This window comes from Paroedura picta, chromosome 18, assembly GCF_049243985.1.
Source record: "Paroedura picta isolate Pp20150507F chromosome 18, Ppicta_v3.0, whole genome shotgun sequence".
Taxonomy (NCBI): Eukaryota; Metazoa; Chordata; class Lepidosauria; order Squamata; family Gekkonidae; genus Paroedura; species Paroedura picta.
In genome coordinates, this window is record NC_135386.1 from 8,230,484 (window position 1) to 8,252,711 (window position 22,228).

The 22,228-nt window shown below is 49.3% G+C and overlaps 1 protein-coding gene across 2 annotated transcripts in view; it reads left to right on the plus strand.

Annotated features, from left to right (window-relative positions):
* The first annotated feature begins 9,090 nt into the window (after window positions 1-9,090).
* SECISBP2L (SECIS binding protein 2 like) overlaps window positions 9,091-22,228 on the plus strand; it is a 38,226-nt gene continuing 25,088 nt past the window's right edge. For both annotated transcript variants that reach the window (XM_077318217.1, XM_077318218.1), the window contains exons 1-3: window positions 9,091-9,389; window positions 19,151-19,329; window positions 20,807-21,131. In XM_077318217.1, the coding sequence (XP_077174332.1) occupies window positions 9,366-9,389; window positions 19,151-19,329; window positions 20,807-21,131 (528 nt within the window). In that variant the 5' untranslated portion in view covers window positions 9,091-9,365. The remainder of the gene's footprint in view (window positions 9,390-19,150; window positions 19,330-20,806; window positions 21,132-22,228) is intronic.

Consider the following 22,228-nt stretch of genomic DNA (forward strand, 5'->3'; position numbering starts at 1 on the left):
ATGTTGAGCCTCTTGTGGCGCAGGGTGGTAAGGCAGCTGACATGCTGTCTGAAGCTCTGACCATGAGGCTGGGAGTTCGATCCCAGCAGCCGGCTCAAGGTTGACTCAGCCTTCCATCCTTCCCAGGTTGGCAAAATGAGACCCAGCTTGCTGAGGGTAAAATGGTAATGACTGGGGAAGGGAATGGCAAACCAACCTGTATTGAGTCTGCCAAGAAAATGCTAGAGGGCGTCACCCCAAGGGTCAGGCATGACCTGGTTACCTTTACCTTTTATATGTGTGTGTGTATATATATATAAACACACACACATATATATACACACACATGTGGTCTTCCCAGTTGTGATGTATGGCTGTGAAAGTTGGACCATAAGGAAGGCGGAGCGTCAAAGAATTGAGGCTTTTGAACTCTAGTGCTGGAGAAGACTCTTGCGAGTCCCTTGGACTGCAAGGCGAACAAACCGGTCAGTCCTAGAGGAGATCAGCCCTGCCTGCTCCTTAGAAGGCCAGATCCTGAAGATGAACCTCAAATACTTTGGCCACCTCATGAGAAGGAAGGACTTCCTGGAGAAGAGCCTCATGCTGGGAAGTTAAGCTGTAGGAATGTTACGGAAGTTAAGCTGTAGCAGTGATTTTGTGGATGGCTCCACCTCCTGCTGGGGCCGAATTCCAAATGAGCTTGCAGGTTCAGAAAGGTTGAGGACCCCTGGTATAGATTGACCAGCCGTAATCTCACGCAGATGTGACCACCGTTGACTTTGAAGGTTAACTCTGTGCTTGGGTTGTAGCCAAAGAGTTCTTACATCTGTTACATAAAGGCCAACAATGCAATACTGTCATTAAAAGAATTAGTTGCTATTTTAATCTCGCTCCATTGTTACTGCCGAGCTGGCAAGCCACGTTCAGAGGAGGAGGAGGATCTGGAATCCAACGTCGCGAGCAGGAATCTCTCTAGCCCTCCTACGCTGCTGACATGCAGATGGAAGAATTGCGGCAGTATAATTTAAAAGCACAGTGTTGTCGACCCCTCTGCTGATGGAAACAGCTGAGATAGGGAAGCCAGGATGAGAAGGGTTGGGGCTCCATGGGCATTAACAATTTAGCACACAGGGAATTTCTCGGTCAATAAAAAGTACACAGCCTTATATCCAAAGCAAATCACTTGGCGCAGAATTGTGTGCTCTGGATATCTGTAAACCAAATAAAAGGGTAAGGGCTAAAGGGTAGGAGAAAGGGCGGGCCCTGTCCAGGATAAAAACTCAGAGAAGAACTACTACTTATATGCCGCTTTTCTCTACCCAAAGAAGTCTCAAAGCGGCTTACATTCCTCTCCCCGCAACAGTCACCCTATGAGGGTAGGTGAGGCTGGAAGGAGGAGGAGGAGAAGAAGAAGAGTTGGTCTTTATGATAAAACAGATGTGAGCCCCATCTGGACCAGTCCGCCCCAACTCCAAAGCATGCTGTAATACCGCTCTAGAGGGCGCTAGAGCTCAGCTACTTTCTGCCTGGTCTGTAACGTAGTTTAGCTTACCCCAGGCTGAACCTGGGGCACAGGTGGCTGCTGAAAGCAGATGAGGTAGGGAAGGGCTCGGACCGGACTCTGCCCAGGCCAGACTGACCACGTCTTCTTCCTTCTGCCTATCAGTACCATAAACACCCATGGCCTGGCCACCACCCAAGTGGTTAGAACGTGCTGCACTGGCTAATACGATTACAGACCGTGCATATCTTATGGATCGCTTCATGATGGGCCTGATGCTACCCACTCGTCCTGGATTCAACCCAGCCACCTCCCTGGTGTTCCACTGAGCGAAACACACCCTCTGCAGAGCTACAGGTCGGATCAGCACAGCTGGCTTCTCGTTGGGGGATCCAGGCATCCCGAGAACGAGGCGTCTTGCCTTCTTGAAATATTAGGAAACCTCAGAAGGGACAGGCAGAGGATCAGGAGCAGGTCTTGGCACCCTGTTCTAATTTGGGCACATGTGCAAAAAACTGAATTGGGCGCAAGTCATTCTGTTCTCCTGTCTGGCGGTGGGGGCGGAGGGAAGCTTTCATTAGGAAAACACACACACACACCCCCCCGAAAAACAACTCTCACCACCAGAACTTGGAAAATCTAGAGGAGGATCCATCTCAAAGGGCCAAAAACATCCTGGGATGCCTAACCCAGCCTTTCTCAGCTTTTTTTTTTCTTTTGGACTTTTCCTTCTTATATTGTACTTTTATATGCTATTGAAGGCTTGTTGTTGTTGTTCTCAGCTTTTTTACCGTTTCACAAACTCCTGAAACATTCTTCAGGCTTTCAGGTGCGATGGTTCAGAATATGGTTGGGCAGCAGAGCTCTGGACCTGGGGCCCCTCCCCTCCCCACCCCCTCCAGGCCATGGGGGGATGTAGGTCGACATGACCATATAGAATCATAGGTAAAGGTAAAGGTATCCCCTGTGCAAGCACCGGGTCATGTCTGACCCTTGGGGTGACGCCCTCCAGCGTTTTCATGGCAGACTCAATATGGGGTGGTTTGCCAGTGCCTTCCCCAGTCATGACCGTTTACCCCCCAGCAGGAAGCTGAATCATATCACCCCATTAATGTTTAACAATTTTTTAAAAATTCAAATAATTAACTCTCACCCATTCGGGAAACCATCAAGAAACCCCAGGGTTTCACGAAAGCTTAGTTGAGAAAGCCTGGCCTGGCCTGGCCTGTGTAGCTGAGGGATGCATCCCAACTAGGATGTTTTGTTTTCTTCCACTGATTTTGCAAGCAGCGAATGCTTGTGAACCCTTTGGGGTTATTATTATTATTTTGGATCCTTGCATTAAAAGCAGGGTCACTATTCTGTGTTGTTGTCTTCTAACGTTTGCATTGTGGTTGTATCTTAGGTCTGTTGTGTTTTAGTATGCTCCTGGTGTTAGCAGCCCTAAAGGTGCCCCATAACCACCGATAGGAGACAGGGGGGCAGGACAGCCAGATCCAGGCTGGGAAACTCCTGGAGATTTGAGGATGGAACCTGGGGAAGACTGGGACCTCAGTGGGGCATGCCCCACAGAGTCTGCCCTCCAAAGCATCTGTTTTCCCCAGGAACTGATTCCTGTAACCTGGCAGGGGCTCATGGGAATTGTAGTCCATGGACATCTGGAGGACCACAGGTTGACTACCCCTGCTCTTCTGTACTTTCGCAGCATCTCTTGCAGGGTCCACCTATGAGGATTATGGGTATTTTTTGCTGAGCTGCCATTGGACAGTCTCTTGAAAGCACGACTCAAGTCAGCTCTGAAAAACGGTCATTGTTAAGCAAGCCTGAATAACAATCTCTCTCTCTCTCTCTCTCTCTCTCTCTTATTCTTTTCGTTTTAAAGCGAGTGACCTTTATGTGGGTATGTATTACTGGACCATAAAAGAGGATCGCACAATGCCCGTTTTCATTGTGGCAATACATTTGTCTTCTATACGACGGAGCAAATATCTAAAGAAAATGCCACAGCCATAACTTGACGGTCAGCACCATTGGGGAGGGGGAAAGCGTTCAGGATTCCTAACAAGCCGAACGGCATTCCATACGAAGACTCCTGAAGACCACGACAAAGGGAACGGTTGTTCCGTGAGTCTGGTCTGCAGCAAGCATTTTTCATTGGGTCCTCTGTCCAGGCGGACGGGTTCTCCCACATTTCTCAGGGGAAGAGCTGCGACCAGCTTTTTAAATAACTCGTTTCTCAACAGAAGCTCAATCGTTTGCAAATGCACCAGAGAGACTGTCTTTTACAAAGGAATTCAGTCGGTTTCGTAGGCAAGGCATGCTAAGTGATTTTAGACTTTTTGTGGGTCTTTCGAAATACTCCTCTTAACGTGCGGGACTTGAAACGCTGGCTGTAGCATTCTGTGAGTCTGGGCAGAAGGATGCCTTCATTGTAGCAGCTCGAAACCATTAATTCTGCAGCGTCAGAAGCACTAGAAAAGGAATAGGCTGGGGTGTTTAATGCCGCTCCCGGCAGAAGATATCGTTTATTTAAAGTCAGGCCCTGAGCACTAATTTAAGTAAAGAAATAAGCACTGTCAGACTTGGGGGAGCCTGATTAAGGCTGAGTTTTTTAAGTCTGTGGGCATTTTTGCTTGTGAGGCCTGAAACAGCTTGTTCAGGCACCATCGTTCCTCCAAAAAGACAGAATGCTCATTTGTATTACAAATGCCTCTCTTCAACTTCCTCTTCAGCGTACACAACAGCGAAAACATTAACCTAAATACCCCAGCAAAGGCTCAGAGCTGTTTTGCGCCTTGTGCATTAAATGGACACGTCTGCAGCATTACCTACCGTAGGATGTGGATGGGAGAGTTACCTTACTCCTCTGAGTCAAAGAAGAAGAAGAGTTGGTTCTTCTATGCCACTTTTCTCGACCCGAAGGAGTCTCAAAGCAGCTTACAATCGCCTTCCCTTTCCTCTCCCCACAACAGGCACCCTGTGAGGTGGGTGAGGCTGAGAGGGCCCTGATATTACTGAAGAAGAAGAAGAGTTGGTTCTTAGATGCCGCTTTTCTCTACCCAAAGAAGTCTCAAAGCAGCTTACAGTTGCTTTCCCTTTCCTCTCCCCACAACAGACACCTTGTGAGGTGGGTGAGGCTGAGAGAGCCCTGATATTCCTGCTCGGTCAGAACAGTTTTATCAGGGCAGTGGCGAGCCCAAGATCACCCAGCTGGCTGCATGTGGGGGAGTGAGGAATCAAACCCTGCTCACCAGAATAGAAGTCTGCCCTCCTCACCACTACACCAAGCTGGCAAAGTAGGGGTGCAACCCAGGACAAATCTCTCCCTGGCTATCCCTATGCCCTGACCTGAAGACTGTGATGAGATGCAAACCACCGTTTCTGAGATTGCATTTCCTTGCTGATGCGCAGTTAATGTGCACTCAGGTGCAAGGAATCAGCTGGCTATCCGGCTTAAAATGTGTCACACGCAGCCTGGGTGTAGATCGCAGGCGTGTGTGTGCTTTTAAGAGAGACAAGTGCTATGGTATGCCCGTGAGATGTACACTCACGTTTGCCCTATTCTCTTGTACACTGTTATATTTTTAGACCACCTTTCCTCCCAGCAGCTCCTCCTTGTTCCACTTAATCCTTACAAATATCCCCTGAACTAGGTTAAGCCGAAGAGAGATCCTTTTCCAAGGTTATCCAATGAGCTTTTGGACAGGATGCAAATTGAGACCTGGGAGACCTAGCATAACACCCAAACCAGAACAACACTTCTTTGGATCTGACCAAAGTATACATAGGAAATCTTGCTGGGCTTTAAAGTTGTACTAGACCAGGAGTGGCCAAACTATTTCTCTCCAGATATCCATGGATTACGATGCCTATGAGCCCCTGCAAATTGACAACACTCGCAGGGGCTCATGGGAATTGTAGTCCATGGACATCTGGAGGGCCGCAGTTTGACTACCCCTGCACTAGACTCATACCTTGCACGTGGAAAGTAACTGGCCCAGTGTAATAGACCAAAAGCCATGGAGGTCCCAGCTGTTCTTTAGGAACCAACCGCTCCCCTAAGTTGTACTGCCTCAAACCCAGCAAACCATAGGAGTACCCATAACACCCCGGCAAAGTCGCCAGAAAACACAGGGGTTCTGGGATAGAATTGCACCGCAAATGAACCACAGCAGTTAATATATCAGGTGAGGCTTTATTTCAAGAAAAAGGTGTGTTGTTTTGTTTAAGCGCAACTTTTCAGACTTCCACATGAAGAAAAATAACAGCAAAGCTTAACTAGAACTCCAAAAGTCATTGCAGGCAGTTGAAGATGGATCAGTTGCAAGGCAGGTACGGAAAAACTTCCGGAAGGAACCGAGGAAAACAAAACAGTGAGGTTCCAGCATGCAAGCGAGATGCTGCTTTTTAAGGTCCAGGAAACATGTTAGCCCCCTTCTTAGGCCAACGACAATTATTCTCACACACAGAAAGAGGCCTTTAATGGCATTAAGAAGCAGAAGAACGTACAGATTGGAGCAATCATTATACTCTGGCAGACCTCTGATCAGGTGACTCCTGTTAACCTAGATCAGGGTGTCAACAGGTAAATCTGCTCAGAAGGTGATGTCATGGCTCATCATCCTACCTATGGGACTTCTAATTGGGAAGCAGGCCTAACGCCCACCACAAGGAGAATGCAGGAATAGTCTGTCCCCAACAGCAAATCAGCTACAGGTGCAAATAACAAGGGCAGCAATCCTGGCTACCCAAACTGTTAACCCTTAAGCAGTGCTTCAACAGGGAGGGGAAACCAAGACCTCCAAACCCGGCCAGCCCAATCGTGTCAGATTTTGGGAGCTAAACCCAAATCGGATTAGGGAAGTCCAGAGTTGCTATGCAGGCATAGGGGATGATCAATCGCCTCTGAACGTCTCTTGCATTGAAAATCCTGTAGCAAGGTAGCTAAACTGTGGCTCTCCAGATGTCCATGGACTACAATTCCCATGTGCCCTTGCCATGCTGGGAATTGTAGTCCATGGACATCTGAAGAGCCACAGTTTGCCCACCCCTGCTTGGCTGCAACTCAACAGCAAAAATCAGGGTGGGTAGAGCTTGCATTTATAATCTGCCTTTCCCAGTGCCCCTCCTTAATACAGCCCCCACCCCACATGATTATTGTCCATTCCGGTCCCAGCGTCCCTCCACATAACCTTGTGGGGGGCCAAAGGGAACCCCGCCTCCCTTTTTCAGCAGAAGAAAAGCTGGTTGGATCCAGTCTATTATCATATCCAATTCTCAAAGAGCCTGGTTTATTCAGTCCCTGTTCCAGGTTCTGGCTCCGAACTGGTTGCACATTCTGTTCTCGACAACTGTGTTGAGGCTTGAGATTAGACTTCCAGTGATTTAAGGACTTTCTGGCCAGCTGACTTTTCCGGTTTCTCGTAAGCCCAGGGTCACATTCTTTCTTTTACAATCTTCTTGAAAGAGAGGCCTGGGTAGCTCAAAGTGCAGTTGTGTATGTCTTGCGACGGGGATAATTGTTAAAGCAGCAACAGGAAACTGGAGAAGAAAATACCCGTCACAATCTTGGCCACAAATAGTTATTGCCATTTGCAGGTTTTTGGTCACACTGAGGCACCCACAAACACCGCCCCCCCCCAAAGCTGGTTAGCTTGGTCAAAAATTATAATACTGGTTGTTGTGGAGTGGTGAATACTGAAATTCTAGCTGAGGACATTTTCTTTTTTGGTTATTATTTTGTATGTCCAGTCCTGCCCAGAAAGACAATCTATATGGATTGGGTCTTGCTTATGTGAGTCGAGAAGATGCTGTGGTCTTCTTATCCTGGCCCCAAAGATCAATTGTCTCCATAAGGTCTAAATCCACATAAAATTGAAGATCGCCTCGGGCACCAGTTCTCCATTGCTTTAGCCCGGTTCTCAACTTGAAGAGAAGAAAAGCCATGTTACACGTCGCTGTGAACCTGGGTCTCTCCAGGTTCTTCTCCTCCCTCCCATCTCTTTGAGTGTCTCCCCCGTCAAAAAAAGGCACCAAGCTATTTGAAACCGGAACTTGCTTGCGTTACTCTATAAAGTGCCATCTCTGCTACTAGGATTCCTGCAATAATAATAACAACAACAGCATAAGAATAATATCCGTTTAATTGTGAGTACTTGCAAAGGTAACGATGGGTGTTGGCGTCATCAGCGGGCTTAGCTGGCATATAAATATCAATGCAGCCTCATATTGTAAGGGCAGAGAGGCCATCAACAGGAGGTGACTTAGGGCGTAATTGGCACGGGGTTTCATCATGTCCACTTCCTATAAAATAGTCGATCGCTGTCACTCAGACTGAGCGGAGTCAGCTATTGGTCTGTTGAAGAAACCCCAGCCTTGCTTCTAAGCCATAAGGTCATGTCTGTAATCTCTACTCCTACACACTTTTGAACAATTAACCTAGGGTAAGGTTGACAGTCTCCTGGCGGGAGAGACCTCTAGAGAGCTCTTGGAGTTACAACCGGGTTCCACATTACAGAGATCAGTTCCCCCGAAGAATCATAGAGTTGGAAGGGACCTCCTGGGTCATCTAGTCCAACCCCCTGCACTATGCAGGACACTCACATCCCAATCGCTCATCCGCTGTCACCTGTTCTTGTTCTTGTTCTTCTTCTTCATACCACTGTATTCTGCTATGTCAATTCAGAACTCATTGCAACAGGAACCGTGCACTTGTGTATGAATTTGGCTCCTTCTGGATCAGAAATTCAGTCTTAACAGGTTCGATAGATGGAATTGGTCTGCCTTTACCCTGGCTGAACAGCATAAATTAGGTCCAGCTTTCTAAAAAAAATGTTTGACTAAATAGGGTTCTTGGAAGAAACCCAACATAACTTGATGTGTGCTTAGAAAGGGGGGGGGGGACACAAGCAAACAGATAATGGTATGCAATGCTTAATAGTATTTTGAAACTTAAATACCTGATTTAGGTTAAGAAGCTATCATGAAAACTTAATTCAATCACCTGTTTCTCAATGCCAGACTTAATAGGCAAAATAATATGACCAGATACCTATAATCACGGCTGTGATGACCTGCCTTATCTGAGAGGCATGACCCCTGCAACCCTAAACCTGAATACTCAGGTCTTTAAATCAATAGGAGTCCACATGACTTACTCATGTATTGATCGATTACATTTTTATCCCACTCTTTGGCTAGGACGCTTAGGGTGTGTAGGTAACATGACCGTCTTAATTTCACAAGAACCCTGTGAGGTAAGAGAGGCTGAGAGACAAAAAGAGAGAGTGAGGATTGGTCCAAGAGACCTAGCAAATTTATATATTTATATTTATATATAAGAGACCTATATACAAGAGACCTAGCAAATTATATATATATATATATATTTAAATCTGCTTTCCCTTCCTCTCCTCCTTCAGCTGATGACAACGATCTACACAACAACCCTAATCCCAGAGCTCTGTGGGACTCGGAAGCTTGCCCTGGCCTGGTGGGCGGGGCCTCAGCAAGGCCTGGGCCCGGCGCGGTTTCCCCTGGCAGGCCCGACGGTTGCTAGGCGACGCGCGCGCGCGGGCGGCGGCGCGCTTTAAAGCACCGCCGGACGCGGCGGCTTGACTCCTGCCGGCTGCCGTCCCAGATGATCCCTCCCCCGCCGCGGCGCTTGCCCCCGCCCTCCTCCGCCTCCATCTCGCGCCCGTCGCTGGTGGCGTAACCGGGGCTGCCTCGGGAGTCGCGTCAGTCGGAGCCGCCGCCGCCGCCGTCGCGCTGGGTGGGAGCGGAAGCCGCACTGCGAGGGGCCGGGAGGGGCCTTCGCCCCCCGCTGCGTCGAATCGGAGCCGCCGCCGCCGCCGCCGCCTCCCCCCCGCCCGGGCCCGCGGGAGCCATGGACAAAGCCGTCGGCGGGCAGGTAGGGCTGCGGCGTTGCTAGGCGACGGGGGGAGGGGGGTCTCGGGGAGGCGCCCAGGCGGGTGACGCCCCCCCCCTCCACGAGCCCACTCGAAGCGGCCCCGGAAGCTTCTCTGGGGAGAGACCCGGGTTCGAATCCCGCCCGGGGTGGCCTGCCTCGCAGGGTTGGTGCTCGCTATGGGATTCGTGGCTGTTTTATAGGTAGGGTGGTTTTTGTTTTAGGGAGGGTTTGGTCTGTTGCTGCGTTTTGCTGCTGTGGTCTCACCTCTCAGATGTCAGAGAGGAGTGGTTTAAAAAAATCTTTAAATAAGCTAGAGGAGGGGGTTTGTCCCCATTGGGCCTCCCTCGCGGGGTTGTTGTGGTAAGTGTTGGCGTGAGCTCTTGGAGAGCTGGATTCGAACCCCCGTCCGCCGTTCCGCCTTTAACTTCGCCGGGTGATTTTGGGATCTCTCGCCACCCACGCACTCTGCAACCTCTTCCTGTATCGGGGTGGCCGGACTGTGGCTCTCCAGATGCCTGCGGACTACAATTACCATGAGTCCCTACAATTACCACGAGCTCTCCAGAGGCCCAAACACTATAATTGGAATATTTCATTTATAGCCCGTCGTTCCGCATCACTCAGGGTGGGTAACAATATTTAACAACCTACGAAGTTAAAATTTAAAAGTGTTTAAGGTTTCCTAATGCCCCCAGCTAAAATTTCCCAGTTGGGCTTTGGAAGGAGCCGATCTTCCAACCCTCCGCCATGGACTACAACTACCATGAGCCCCTGCCAGCATCATGCTGGCAGGGGCTCATGGTAATTGTAGTCCATAGGCACCTGGATTGCTACGCTTTGGCTACCCCTGAGTAGGAAAGGGTTGTTGTTGGCCACGCATTTTTAGTGTGGCAACTTGGTCACGTGCATTGCGGTGGGAGGCTATTATGGCCTGGATGCCTGAAGCAGGTGCATTTAGACCTTGGACGCACAGGCTGTCAACTGGCCTCCCCATTTCCCTAAGGTGCCCCACGAACTCTTGCATTACAGTGGGGTGGGTCAGGCGGGAGTGGAGGCCAGGCTCTTGCTTTGGCTGAGCATGGGAAGCGATTAGCTTCTTCCCCCACCATGCTGGGGAGGGGGGTGGCAGTGAGGAAGACAAGTTCAGACGGAGGGAGAATTATGTGCAGCTGCCCAGGCAAGGATTTAAAAGGATTAATAGCTGATCGGGCGGGAGAAGTTGTTCTGTTCATGCACCATTCTCCATGTACTGGGGAGGGCTTTTCTAAAGCTTTATAAGTTAAAAAAAAAATAAGAGTCTCTACCCCTGAGGTATCTAGACCAGGGGTAGTCAACCTGTGGTCCTCCAGATGTTCATGGGCTACAATTCCCTACAAATGCTGGCAGGGGCTCATGGGAATTGTAGCCCATGAACATCTGGAGGACCACAGGTTGACTACCCCTGGTCTAGATAATGAAAGGTAGGGCAGCAGTTCCCAGATGTTACGTATGGGGACCCGCAAGTCCAAATTTCCTTTGCATGCAACCCATCCGAAGTTGGCCCATTTATTTTTTTTTCTTTTGGCACCCCAGGCAAATGCTGACCTTGGCATGCTTCTGGTTTTGTGCTCCATTTTCTGCAGCGGCTAACCAAATACTTTTGTGAACTAGCTTCGTACAAAGTGTACAGCTGCGCCCACCGTGAGCCTGACTCTAGTGGTAGTCTGACATAACACAGCCTCTGCATGCAGAGATTGAATTCCAGCCTTTGACCAGCCTCTCCTTCTCCGTAACTCATCCTACCTCCGAGTTTCAGAACATTCCACTAAACATCCAGATACATTTTTATCCAGGAGATACTTCGGTCTGCTGTCAGGCAGCTGAATTGGAGTTCAGAAGCACCACAGAAACCGACAAGATTTTTGTGGTATTAAGTTCTCGAGAGTCAAAGCTTATGCCTCAGTTTTTGGTCTTGAATCTAGCTCCGGTACATATTTTATTTATTTATTTAGAGATTTTTATACCGCCCCTCTCAGTTTTTGCTGTCTCGGGGCAGCGCATGGCCAATCAATAAAACAATAAACAAGTTAAAATGCACAAGAAAACAGGTAAAAATACATTAAACTAGTCTCAATAAAATCACAGCTTGAGCAAGCGTTAGCACCAACGTGCATGGACATTGAGGAGGGCGGGGGCCACAACCCAATTTCAGAGGGTTTGTCACACACTTTTGGGACCCAGGCAACAAGCTGGGGAACGCTGCTGTCGGAACTAGCATTGGATTAAGATGACCCGGGTTCCAATTTTCGTTTTGCCAGGACGCTCACTGTGTGACCTGGGGCCAGACTAATCTACCTCACAGGGCTGTTGTGAGGATGACACTGAGAAGGGGAAGAACCGTGTCTTGTGCTCTGAACTCCTTGGAAGAAAGAAGAGATGAATAAAATAGCTTGATAAAACAGACGCATTACTAATTTGGGAATACATCGGGGAGAGGGGGAGACATGTAGACCCCAAGACCCCTTCCTCCCCCTCCTCTGCTTAATTGTCTTCTGGAGCTGTACTCAAGGGTCTGGATCACTATGAGTAGCTAAGCTTTGGATTTCTTCTTCACGTGACCACTGGCAATGTTATTTTCAGGATGTTTCTGTATACCTTATTTTCTGTAATCCTGACAACGGTTCTGCGCAGCAGGCCAGCATTGTCCCTATAATATGCAGGGGGTAACCAAACCGTGGCTCTCCAGGTGTCCGTGGACTACAATTCCCATGAGCCCCTCCCATGTCGGAAGGCTCAACTAAATGCAAGGTCACAGATCTTCAGAAAGGCCTATTTGGCCTCCTTCCCTGAGCCCACACGGTTTCCCCACTAATCTAGAAACCAGATTAATTAGTGGATGGGAACGGTTGCCTAATTAGCGGATGGGGAAGGCCACTTTAAGGCGGGTGCACGCCACACCCTGTCCAGAGTCCATTGGCGGCTACTCTGGCTCAGCCCACTATGTCTTTCATACCTGTGTTTTGTCTCTAGGCTGTTTTGGGGGGCTCAGTGATAACTCCTTGAGAGGGCTTTCTTTGGGCCCGGTCTCTTAGGAGGGAGTGACTTCCTACGTGCAAACAGCTCTATCGAGTCCTCCTCTGTTTGGTTTAACAGTGGAAAGCATTAGGAGCTGCAGGGAGGGAAATTGGATGACTTAACCGGTCTCCCCTTCAGAATTTCCCCACCTTCCTTGTGTTTTTCTCCTGTGGCATTTATATGTTTACAAAGGGAAATACATGGTTGGGGTGGGAAGGGGCTTGGGAGTGACTCTGAATGGGAAAATCTCTGACAAGAAAGTGTAAGCTCTGCCTTCCTTCCTTTCTCTCCAGGGCTCCTTTTTGCAAAAGTTCATTTTGCAGCTCTCAGACATCGGCACGCTGCCTGGATTTACCTGTGCATCCTTTGCTCCTGGAGGCGAAGGCTTTAATTAGCAAAACAGGCCAGACTCCAGTGGGACATAAATTTCATCCCCTCGTCCGCAAAGCAGAACTGTACTCCCACAGATTACAATCTCAGTCCAGTTGGTGTGCGTTGCTGGTCTTAAAGGAAAGCTCCTTTTCTTTTTTTTTCTTTTGCATCTCTATAATTGTGAACAGTCTTGACCAGGGGTAGTCAAACTGCGGCCCTCCAGATGTCCATGGACTACAATTCCCACAAGCCCCTGCCAGCATTCGCTGGCAGGGGCTTGTGGGAATTGTAGTCCATGGACATCTGGAGGGCCGCAGTTTGACTACCCCTGGTCTTGAGTGTTTCTGAAAAACATTTGTTGCTCTGCCTAAGGGGCCCGTGAGCACAGATTGCAGAAGTTCTGTCGTTCCTTCCCTGGCATTTCTAGTTAAGCTTTGGGCATTTCCCTGGCATTTCTAGTTAAGCATTTCTAGTTAAGCTTGGGCAGACCCAAGGTCGGTGGTCAAGTGTGGCTGAAGCATGGACGGGGAGGGGGGTCTGCTGTCTTGCTCTGCTTTTCCCCCACCTCACCCCTTAGCGAGCGGTCCCTCTGCTTTTCTTGGTAGAGTCAAAGACGGACTGGGCTGCACCAAGCCGGAGAACTTTACCACCTCTGGGTTCTTCCATCCATCATCATATCATAATTGACAGCAGCTTCGTCTGTCCCTCCCCAGACCTTTCCCCCATGCACTCAATGGCGGCTCCCCCAGCCTATGGTCCTGGAGGAGAAAGCACCAAAATGAGCACCTGGCAACTAGGGGCGGTTTCCCTGTTGGGGCAGGAGGGTTGTGGAACAGGGGACGGGTGGGCTGTGACCGCAACACGAACAAGCCAGTTCTTTGCATGTTTAATCAAAACAAAAGAGTTGTGTTCAGTGAGGGTTATCACATCAAGCAAGTGGGTCTAAGCTTGCAGCTGTGGAGGTTGATCTGCACTACATTTACTCTCAGCCCAACCTGTTGTCGTCTTCCCTGATGCCAGAGTTTGAGTAGCCCTGCAGTTCTTGACCGTTTGCTGCTCCTCTTAATGGGAACCTCCAATGATTACAGTTCCGTTGCCGTGCATGGCAATTTGTCTGCACCTTCTGCTACTGGCCCTTGTTGGGAACTGGGTTGGGTGGGAATAGAAATGATAGACTGGAGACGTGGCTGGTTATTCTAGATCAGGGGTAGTCAAACTGCGGCCCTCCAGATGTCCATGGACTACAATTCCCAGGAGCCCTTGCCAGCATTCGCCAGCGAATGCTGGCAAAGGCTCCTGGGAATTGTAGTCCATGGACATCTGGAGGGCCGCAGTTTGACTACCCCTGTTCTAGATGGACAACTTTGCTTTGGGCTTTCCTAGCTTGCTCTGCACCTTGCTGCCCATCACAACCATCTCAGGGGTTAACCAATGAGGGCCTTCACGGGTTACCGGCTGACCTCTGTCCTCCTATCATGGCCAGCTTCTTGAGCCTTGAAAAGCTGCTGCCAATTGGGACAGGCAGTCAAACGCTCTTGTCTGATGTAGTGTCATGTGTTCGTTAATGGCTGTTCCTGTGAGTCGTGTGATTAAGCGGGCTTTCGCGCATAATGCTCTGCGTTCTCAGAGAATTGAACAGTGCCAATGAATTGGGCGCTGTTGGTTTTATTGGCGCCCTTGTGTGAAGTGCCTGGCTTCCTTCTCTCTTTTTCCCCTCGGAAGAGAGCTTGTTTGTTTTACCAAAGGGAGAGGAAGTGTGCTCATTCAGTGCGTGGTTCTTAACAGGAATGGGTTTTGCGCGGTGCCTTTTGTCTATGGGAATGCTGCTCCAAAGAGTTGCTCAGCCATTTGCATTGCTGTATACTGCAAGATGTGGTGGGCAGACAACTTTGATTAGTATAGATTCCGATTAGTCTCGAGTTAGCTCCGTGAGATGCAAACTCTCGAGGAATCATGTACCATTCTCATGATGTTTTCTTTGTGGCTTCCTGCCAGTGCATTGGGTTGAGAGCGAAGTTTTCATATTTCCTGTGGTTTATATCTGCCTGGAATTCAGGTGTTGGGGGGGTGGGAGGTGTCTTGAAGGGGCTCTGATCTTTTTGCAGACCAGGCAGGAAAAACTGTGCTTTAAACCAGTCGTCCCCAACCTTTTTATCACTGGGGACCACTAACCAGGGACCACTCAACGCCTTTTACTGAGGCCCGGTGTGTGTGGTAGTTTACTCCTCTACTCTCAACCCCTGCCCTAACGCTCTCTGATCGCTCTGGTCATGTTTAAACCTCCCTTCAAAATAAGAGACAGACACGCCACAACAATAAACATAAGGAACATTTTATTTTCGTGGAAATTTTAACTCCTGACAATGACAAATCAATGGGAACCCTGAGCTTGTTTCTCTGCAACGAGATAGTCCCATCTGGGAGTGATGGGAGACAAGGACACCCGAAGTGTGTTGTAAGGGGCTGGGGGGGATGAAGTAAAGGGCCGGGGGGGGAGAAGGCGTCCTTCGGGGCCCACCTCCAATTAGTCGACGGACCACATGTGGTCCGCAGCCCACAGGTTGGGCATCGCTATTTTAAACTATCATGCTTCTTTCTCCCATTGCTCCTGAACAATGGTACAAGAGGAGGGCTAAGTGAGATGACAACAGAGCATGTTCCACCACACTGAAGTGTGTTCAGGTGTAAATGTATTCTGTGTCTTGGCGCCCAGGAGGTTTGTCACTGTGAGACCTGTAGATTCCTCTCGGGAGCGACCGGAATAAGGTGAATCAGGTAAACCATGCTCCTTTAATGTTGCTCTCTAGTGTTGAAAGAACAAAATTACTACCGCGGAGTTAAATGGCACCTGCTCTCACATAAATGCACAGAGACTTTCAGCCTCAGCCTGTCAAAATACTCAAAAGGATTTCTTAGCCAGTCGTTTAATATCTAACCAGTTACAGAAGCTAAAAACGTCCCTTTATTGAGCTGTTACGTATGCACTTCTTTCATGCATCTTAATTTTTATAGCTGTCTGGTTTAATTTATACATTTGTATCCTGCTTTTTCTCATAAAGGGTCTTCTCCGGCCAGCTTTTCCTCCGGTAAGAAGGGGAGGTCCCACTTTCCGCCAAAGGGTCCGCTGTGGGCTTGCATAGCCAAAAGGATGGGACCTGGAATAAGGGAGAGGAATTGCCTGTGTCTTGAAAGTATTGCAATTTCTTAAAAGTACAGCTGGTAAACCTGATTGAAAGACATTTTTGATATTCCTTATATCACGCTCCATTTGCCCTGGCTGTTGCCTTGCAGGAGCTGATATGAGAGGGAAAAGTTGCATCAAGCAGGAAGTCGATAGATGAATAACACTCAAGGAAGGAAGTTCCAGAGGGTGAGGTCTTAATGCAGCCGATCAAAAACTGCCTCTAAAGCGGTCCAGGAATGAAACTTTTGCAAAGACCGGGGAAGCTGATGTCACAGCCGATCTGTTAGGCTTTAAGGTGCCGGGATTCTTCAGAAGGCTTCTAATGAAGTGCTAATTCGCTGTGATTGCTTTGGTGGTAAGGAAACTAATATCAGGAAAGGTAATCGCATGGGATCAGAATGTCCTTGGCTCCTTTATCAGGGAAGCTGTGTGCTGGGTTTAATGACATCTCTCTGGAAGCAGGATTTCTTTCCTGCAACGAATTGGGCCAGAGGCTAGTCTGAACATTGGGGGTCCCTTGGAATGGCTTCTGTAGACTGAGTACACACTGTAACACTTGGGTGAGTTCGTGGGTCTGCGGTGTTCATTGCAGAACAAGGAATCCTTTGCTTTATACAGCCTTTTCCAGGGACTCACGTGCGTCTTGTTCAGTGCTGCCTAGTTCTACCAGAACCTTGTCAAGTACTAGTTCTCAGGCTGCATCCTCTGGGGCAACCTAAACTTTCAATAAACTAGTCGGCAGTGAGTGGGTTGCCTCGTGAGATGATTCAGGACCTACCCACTTCTGTGATTCCTCTCTCCTCCCAAGGACCTGACCCTGATAGCAAAGTTGGGCGTCTGTCTATCGATAGTTAAAGGTAAAGGTATCCCCTGTGCAAGTACTGGGTCATGCCTGACCCTTGGGGTGACGCCCTTTAGCGTTTTCATGGCAGACTCAATACGGGGTGGTTTGCCAGTGCCTTCCCCAGTCATTACCGTTTGCCCCCCAGCAAGCTGGGTCCTCATTTGACCGACCTCGGAAGGATGGAAGGCTGAATCAACCTTGAGCTGGCTGCTGGGGATCGAACTCCCAGCCTCATGGGCAGAGCTTCGTACTGCATGTCTGCTGCCTTACCATTCTGCGCCACAAGAGGCTCTGTCGTTATTTACAAAACTTTAAAATCGAACTCCAAGGCATGCCATTAGAGACGAAAAGCACAAATACAAGACTGCAAGGAATCCACAGCAGTCTTAACTCTTCTTTGGCCTGATCATATCCCATACTCAGTAGGAACTCAGGAGAGAACCCCAAGAGTGTGATTTTAGTTCTGATGTTTCGTTGCCAAGATGATTGATAGCCATCCTCAGTTGTTAGTGGGGCAAGGCCACGAGGGAAAAAGGACAGTCTAAGCCAGTAATTTAAAGCAGTCAGCCATACTCTAGCCTCCATCTTCATGATGTATTCGGTTGTGACACAGTCTACTGATGTAACAGAATTGATTTTTGCTATATATTCCCTGACATGTAAGAAGATCACCATCTGACAAAGGGTGCTTGCCCTCGAAAGCTCACGCCCTGCATAAATCTTTGTTGGTCTGAAAGGTGCCCCTGGACTCTCCTTTCCCAGTTTATCAGCCCACGTCAAGCCCAGTTTGTATTCTGTATTTGCAACATGACGTGTAGGCCTCTGCCTTGTGTTAACCACCACAAGGCACCTTCGGCCCCCAGCCCCGCTCTGTTTGAAAGGACAGCATAGCTTCTGTTTTAACGGGTAATGGTGAATGTCCATCGCTAGTGTGTGTGTGTGTTTTTGTATATTGTCGTTTGAAGATTAAACACAGTGCTGGAACTAGAAGACCCAAGTTTGCCAGTCTGTTCCTGCCGGTGTCATCTTCTGTCTCTGCAGCTGCTGGAGAGGACAGTAGCTTTTATGTAGAAGAAACAAAAGGCACCTTCATGCATGGCGTCTTGGGAGAATTGGAATTGTCCGAAGGAAATGTATATAATCAGCCCGTTGCATACATTCCCTTGAATGAAAGGAAAAGCTGTTTTGGATTATTTCCTCATGGGGAGGGGGGGGTAAAAACCTCTTGTTTGAAAAAGAATGTTTTGCTAAGACAGGAAGACGTCTAAATGCTGTTTCTAACTTTTGTTCAGGTATTTTGGGTGGGAGGGCTTGAAGCTTTCAGTTAGAGGGCTACATGCTTCAACTGTTTGGCAAAGTTAAATTGGTATATAGTGTGGTGTGTGATGAGGCCCTTAATTGTACAGTTGCCATGTTTTTCTTGTCATGGAAGTAAAGCTTATTAAAAGTTTGCAATGTATCCAATTTGGCTTTTTCTTCTTTGTTGGGGAAGGTTGTCTTCTGGTTGGGTCCTGAAGAAGAAGAAGAGTTGGTTCTTATATGCCGCTTTTCCTACCCGAAGGAGGCTCAAAGCGGCTTACAGTCACCTTCCCATTTCTCTCCCCACAACAGACACCCTGTGAGGGAGGTGAGGCTGAGAGAGCCCTGATATTACTGAAGAAGAAGAAGAGTTGGTTCTTATATGCCGCTTTTCCCTACCCGAAGAAGGCTCAAAGTGGCTTACAGTCGTCTTCCCTTTCCTCTCCCCCCAACAGACACCCTGTGAGGTGGGTGAGGCTGAGAGAGCCCTGATATCACTGCCCGGTCAGAACAGTTTTAGCAGTGCCGTGGCGAGCCCAAGGTCACCCAGCTGGCTGCATGTGGGGGAGCGCAGAATCGAACCTGGCATGCCAGATTAGAAATCCGCACTCCTAACCACTACACCAAACTGGCTCTCTGCGAGCTCCTAGGCCTTGGCTAAAATTAACGCCGATGATGTATAAAGCCCCTTGCTAACTTCAGGATCCTAATCCTATTACGATAAAAAGGTCACAGGGAAGGAACCGTTCTGCAGGAAAACAGGCCACCCCTCTGCAACCCACCCAGCCAGCACGTTCCTCTCAGCTTGGCATAACTGGCCTTCAGGAATTTAATTGAGTGCCAATAATTAAATAAGGATTAAATAAATCAGTTTCATGAACATCTCGGGGCATGGACGGATGATGGGCATGCCGTGGATCTGTTTTATTCTCCTTGCCGTGTGTCAATAAAGACGTCTTTATTTTTCTTCTTCTTCATTTTCCTCCTCCTCCTCCTCCTCTCCTGAAGAACGTGAAGCTGTCTGCTGAGGTTGAGCCGTTCATTCCTCAGAAGAAGGGTCCCGATTCACTCATGATGCCGGTGGTGCTGCCCAATGACGGCGGAGGCGTTAGTGGCGTGGAACCAGCTCCCATCCCCAGCTACCTGATTACTTGCTACCCGTTCGTTCAGGAAAACCAGTCCAATAGGTAACGCATGCCTTTCGTGGGCGGAGGGCTCCGATGCGAACTGGGTCTGTTACTTGGTAGATTTCTGTTTGTCTCTCCTAGACCATTTACGCACTGGAAGTTTCATGCTGGGCTGCAGGCTGGAGTTTAAGTCGTGGCAGGTTGCCCCATCTCTTCCTGCACCCACACAGGGGAGCCTTTGGCCTGGTGCACCTCATCCGCCCCTGATTTGTGCTCCTGCAGGAGAGCTGGGGCAGTGAAGTTCCCAGTGCATAAACGGTCCTAGAGAGCCACATTTCCGCTTTGTTCCCTGGACCGCTCGGATGGGTTGTGCCTTCAGCACCAATTCTGTTCACACCCCCTTTGGGAAAGGCCCCAATTGGCCTGGGTGGTTTGCGTTGAAATAAAAACGCACAGGATTGGACCGAGGAGCAGTTCAGTAATATAGCTCTTGAAGGAGGTCTGTGTTCCTTAATTTTTTCCCCATTTATCCTTTTGTTATTTAGTGCTTTTGATCTATTTCCCCACCTCTACCCTCCAAAAAAAAAACACAAGAGCCTCTTGTGGCGCAGAGTGGTAAGGCAGCAGACATGCAGTCTGAAAGCTCTGCCCATGAGGCTGGGAGTTCGATCCCAGCAGCCGGCTCAAGGTTGACTCAGCCTTCCATTCTTCCGAGGTCGGTAAAATGAGTGCCCAGCTTGCTGGGGGGGTAAACGGTAATGACTGGGGAAGGCACTGGCAAACCACCCTGTATTGAGTCTGCCATGAAGATGCTGGAGGGCGTCACCCCTAGCGTCAGACATGACCCGGTGCTTGCACAGGAGATACCTTTACATTTTACCCTCCAAAAAATGTTTTCTTGGAGTGATACTTTTGCGGCCTTCTTTCTAATTTTTCTGTTGTGTAGCTCCATAGTAGGATGTGAACAGGCTTACAGGCAGAAAACCGCACATCTTGCTTTGAGAATAGAGCAACGGTGGGATTTCTTGGGCATCATATATCCTGCATCTCCCCTTTAATCGTCACACTCGTTTTCCCCCTTTTACTTATAAAACTTGTTTTGGGCGGAACTTAAGACGGTCTGCTTTCAGAACTTTACTCAAGGACAAAAGGAAGGTGCCGCTCTAGTCTGTCATTAAAGTGTGGGATTTGCTGCCGGAGGAGGTGGTGACGGCCACAGGCGTAGATGAGCTTAAAAGGAGATTAGGCAGACTCACGGATAAATCTGTGCGTGGCTGCTGGGCATGGTGACTAAAGAGAGCCACCATATTCAGAGGCAGTCAACCTGTGTTTACCAATGTCAATCAAAGAACTGGGCCTCTCTGCCCCGTTGTCAGCTGTCTATGACCACTGGAGAGGATCCTTGTCCAGCAGGGCTCTTCTTCTATTCGTACGTACTCCGGTTCTAAGTTTACAAGTTAGGAGTGCCCCTGGCATCCATGTTGCACGTGCATCTGTCAGATAACATTTCTGCTCCAGCCCTGTTTGGCTCTTCCAGGCAACTTCCGCTGTACAACAACGACATCCGGTGGCAACAGCCCAACCAGAACCCCGCCGGGCCGTACCTCGCGTACCCCATTATCTCAGCTCAGCCACCCGTCTCAGCCGAGTACACCTATTACCAGCTGATGCCGGCGCCGTGTGCCCAGGTCATGGGCTTCTATCACCCGTTCCCGGCGCCTTACTCCGCCCCCTTCCAGGCGTCGAGCGCCGTGGGCACCGTTGCGGCAGAATGTGCCGATCGGCCGGCCCAGCCAAGTCAGATCTTTCCGTTGTGCAGGCAGAGGAGCAGAAGTGCCTCCAGGGGACCGGCCGTGCAAAAAGTAAGCTTTTCGAACAATCGGGAAAGCCGATGAAACGGGTGCGCAGGGGCTTACCGATCCTCAGCTGGTTTTGAAATGATTGCGGACTTTCGGCGCCGCCTAGAATAGCCTCTCATTGCAGTCTTGTGCCTGGAGTTTTCGTCCCCTATGAAGTGGCCTTGGGGCCTGTGGGCTTCCGTGGCGTTTCTCCGCATGCCACTGCTGGAGGCGGCAGGGTCTGTAGCCGCAGTGCCTCGGCGCTCCTGCTGCCCGGAACGATGCCGCAGCTGTCAGTTCCGGAAAGCATTTTTGCCGTGTGTCACTCTTGACTTCCAAACCGGTGTTTCAGGATGTTGTTTATGGATGCGCCTTGATCTGTTACGCAAACCTGTAGCTCGCATTGGTGCGCACGTGAAGAGACGACGCGGTATGAAATTACACTCCTAGCTAGAAGAAGCCCCGAAATATGCACACCTCTCAGAGCGTAGAGGCATCAAAGGCATTAGCAGAACTGAAAATGCATGTTTCAGTTCCTTTCGTTTACATAGTTACTCCCCCCAAGTTAACTTATCGTGTTTGGTCTCCACCCCCTGACCCCTTCTTAGGATGCTCTGAAGCAGTTAACGTCACCCCCCTCCGCCACATTATCCCCGGTTAGGTGGAAGTTTGAATGGCTTTCCAGGCCCTCCCAGTCAACAAGTTTTCGTTGACTTTATTTGGTTGAAAACGAAGCTGTGTTAGCTGCTTTTCCTTAAACGTTCCCCTCCACTTCAGTGAAAATGCCAGCAGTTGGGGATCCTGGGCTTAATGATTCAAGGGGTATTCCTGTGCTTCAACACTGGCTTCTGGTGTTGAAAGATGGATGGATGGAAGCCGTACCAATCATCTTGAGCAGCCCTACTCAACTTTTTGGCCACCGAGAAACCACTGAAACCTTCTTCAGGCTTTGAGGAACCCCAGACGTTGCACGACTGTGCAGAATGTGGTTGGGAAGCGGAGCTGTGGACACACCCACCCGGGGCCCCTCCCCTTCCCACCCCCTCCAGGCTGATCACTGGCCCATTTTGGGAGGGGGCAGCAGGTCAGCATGACCGTATATGGTCACGAGACCCGATAAA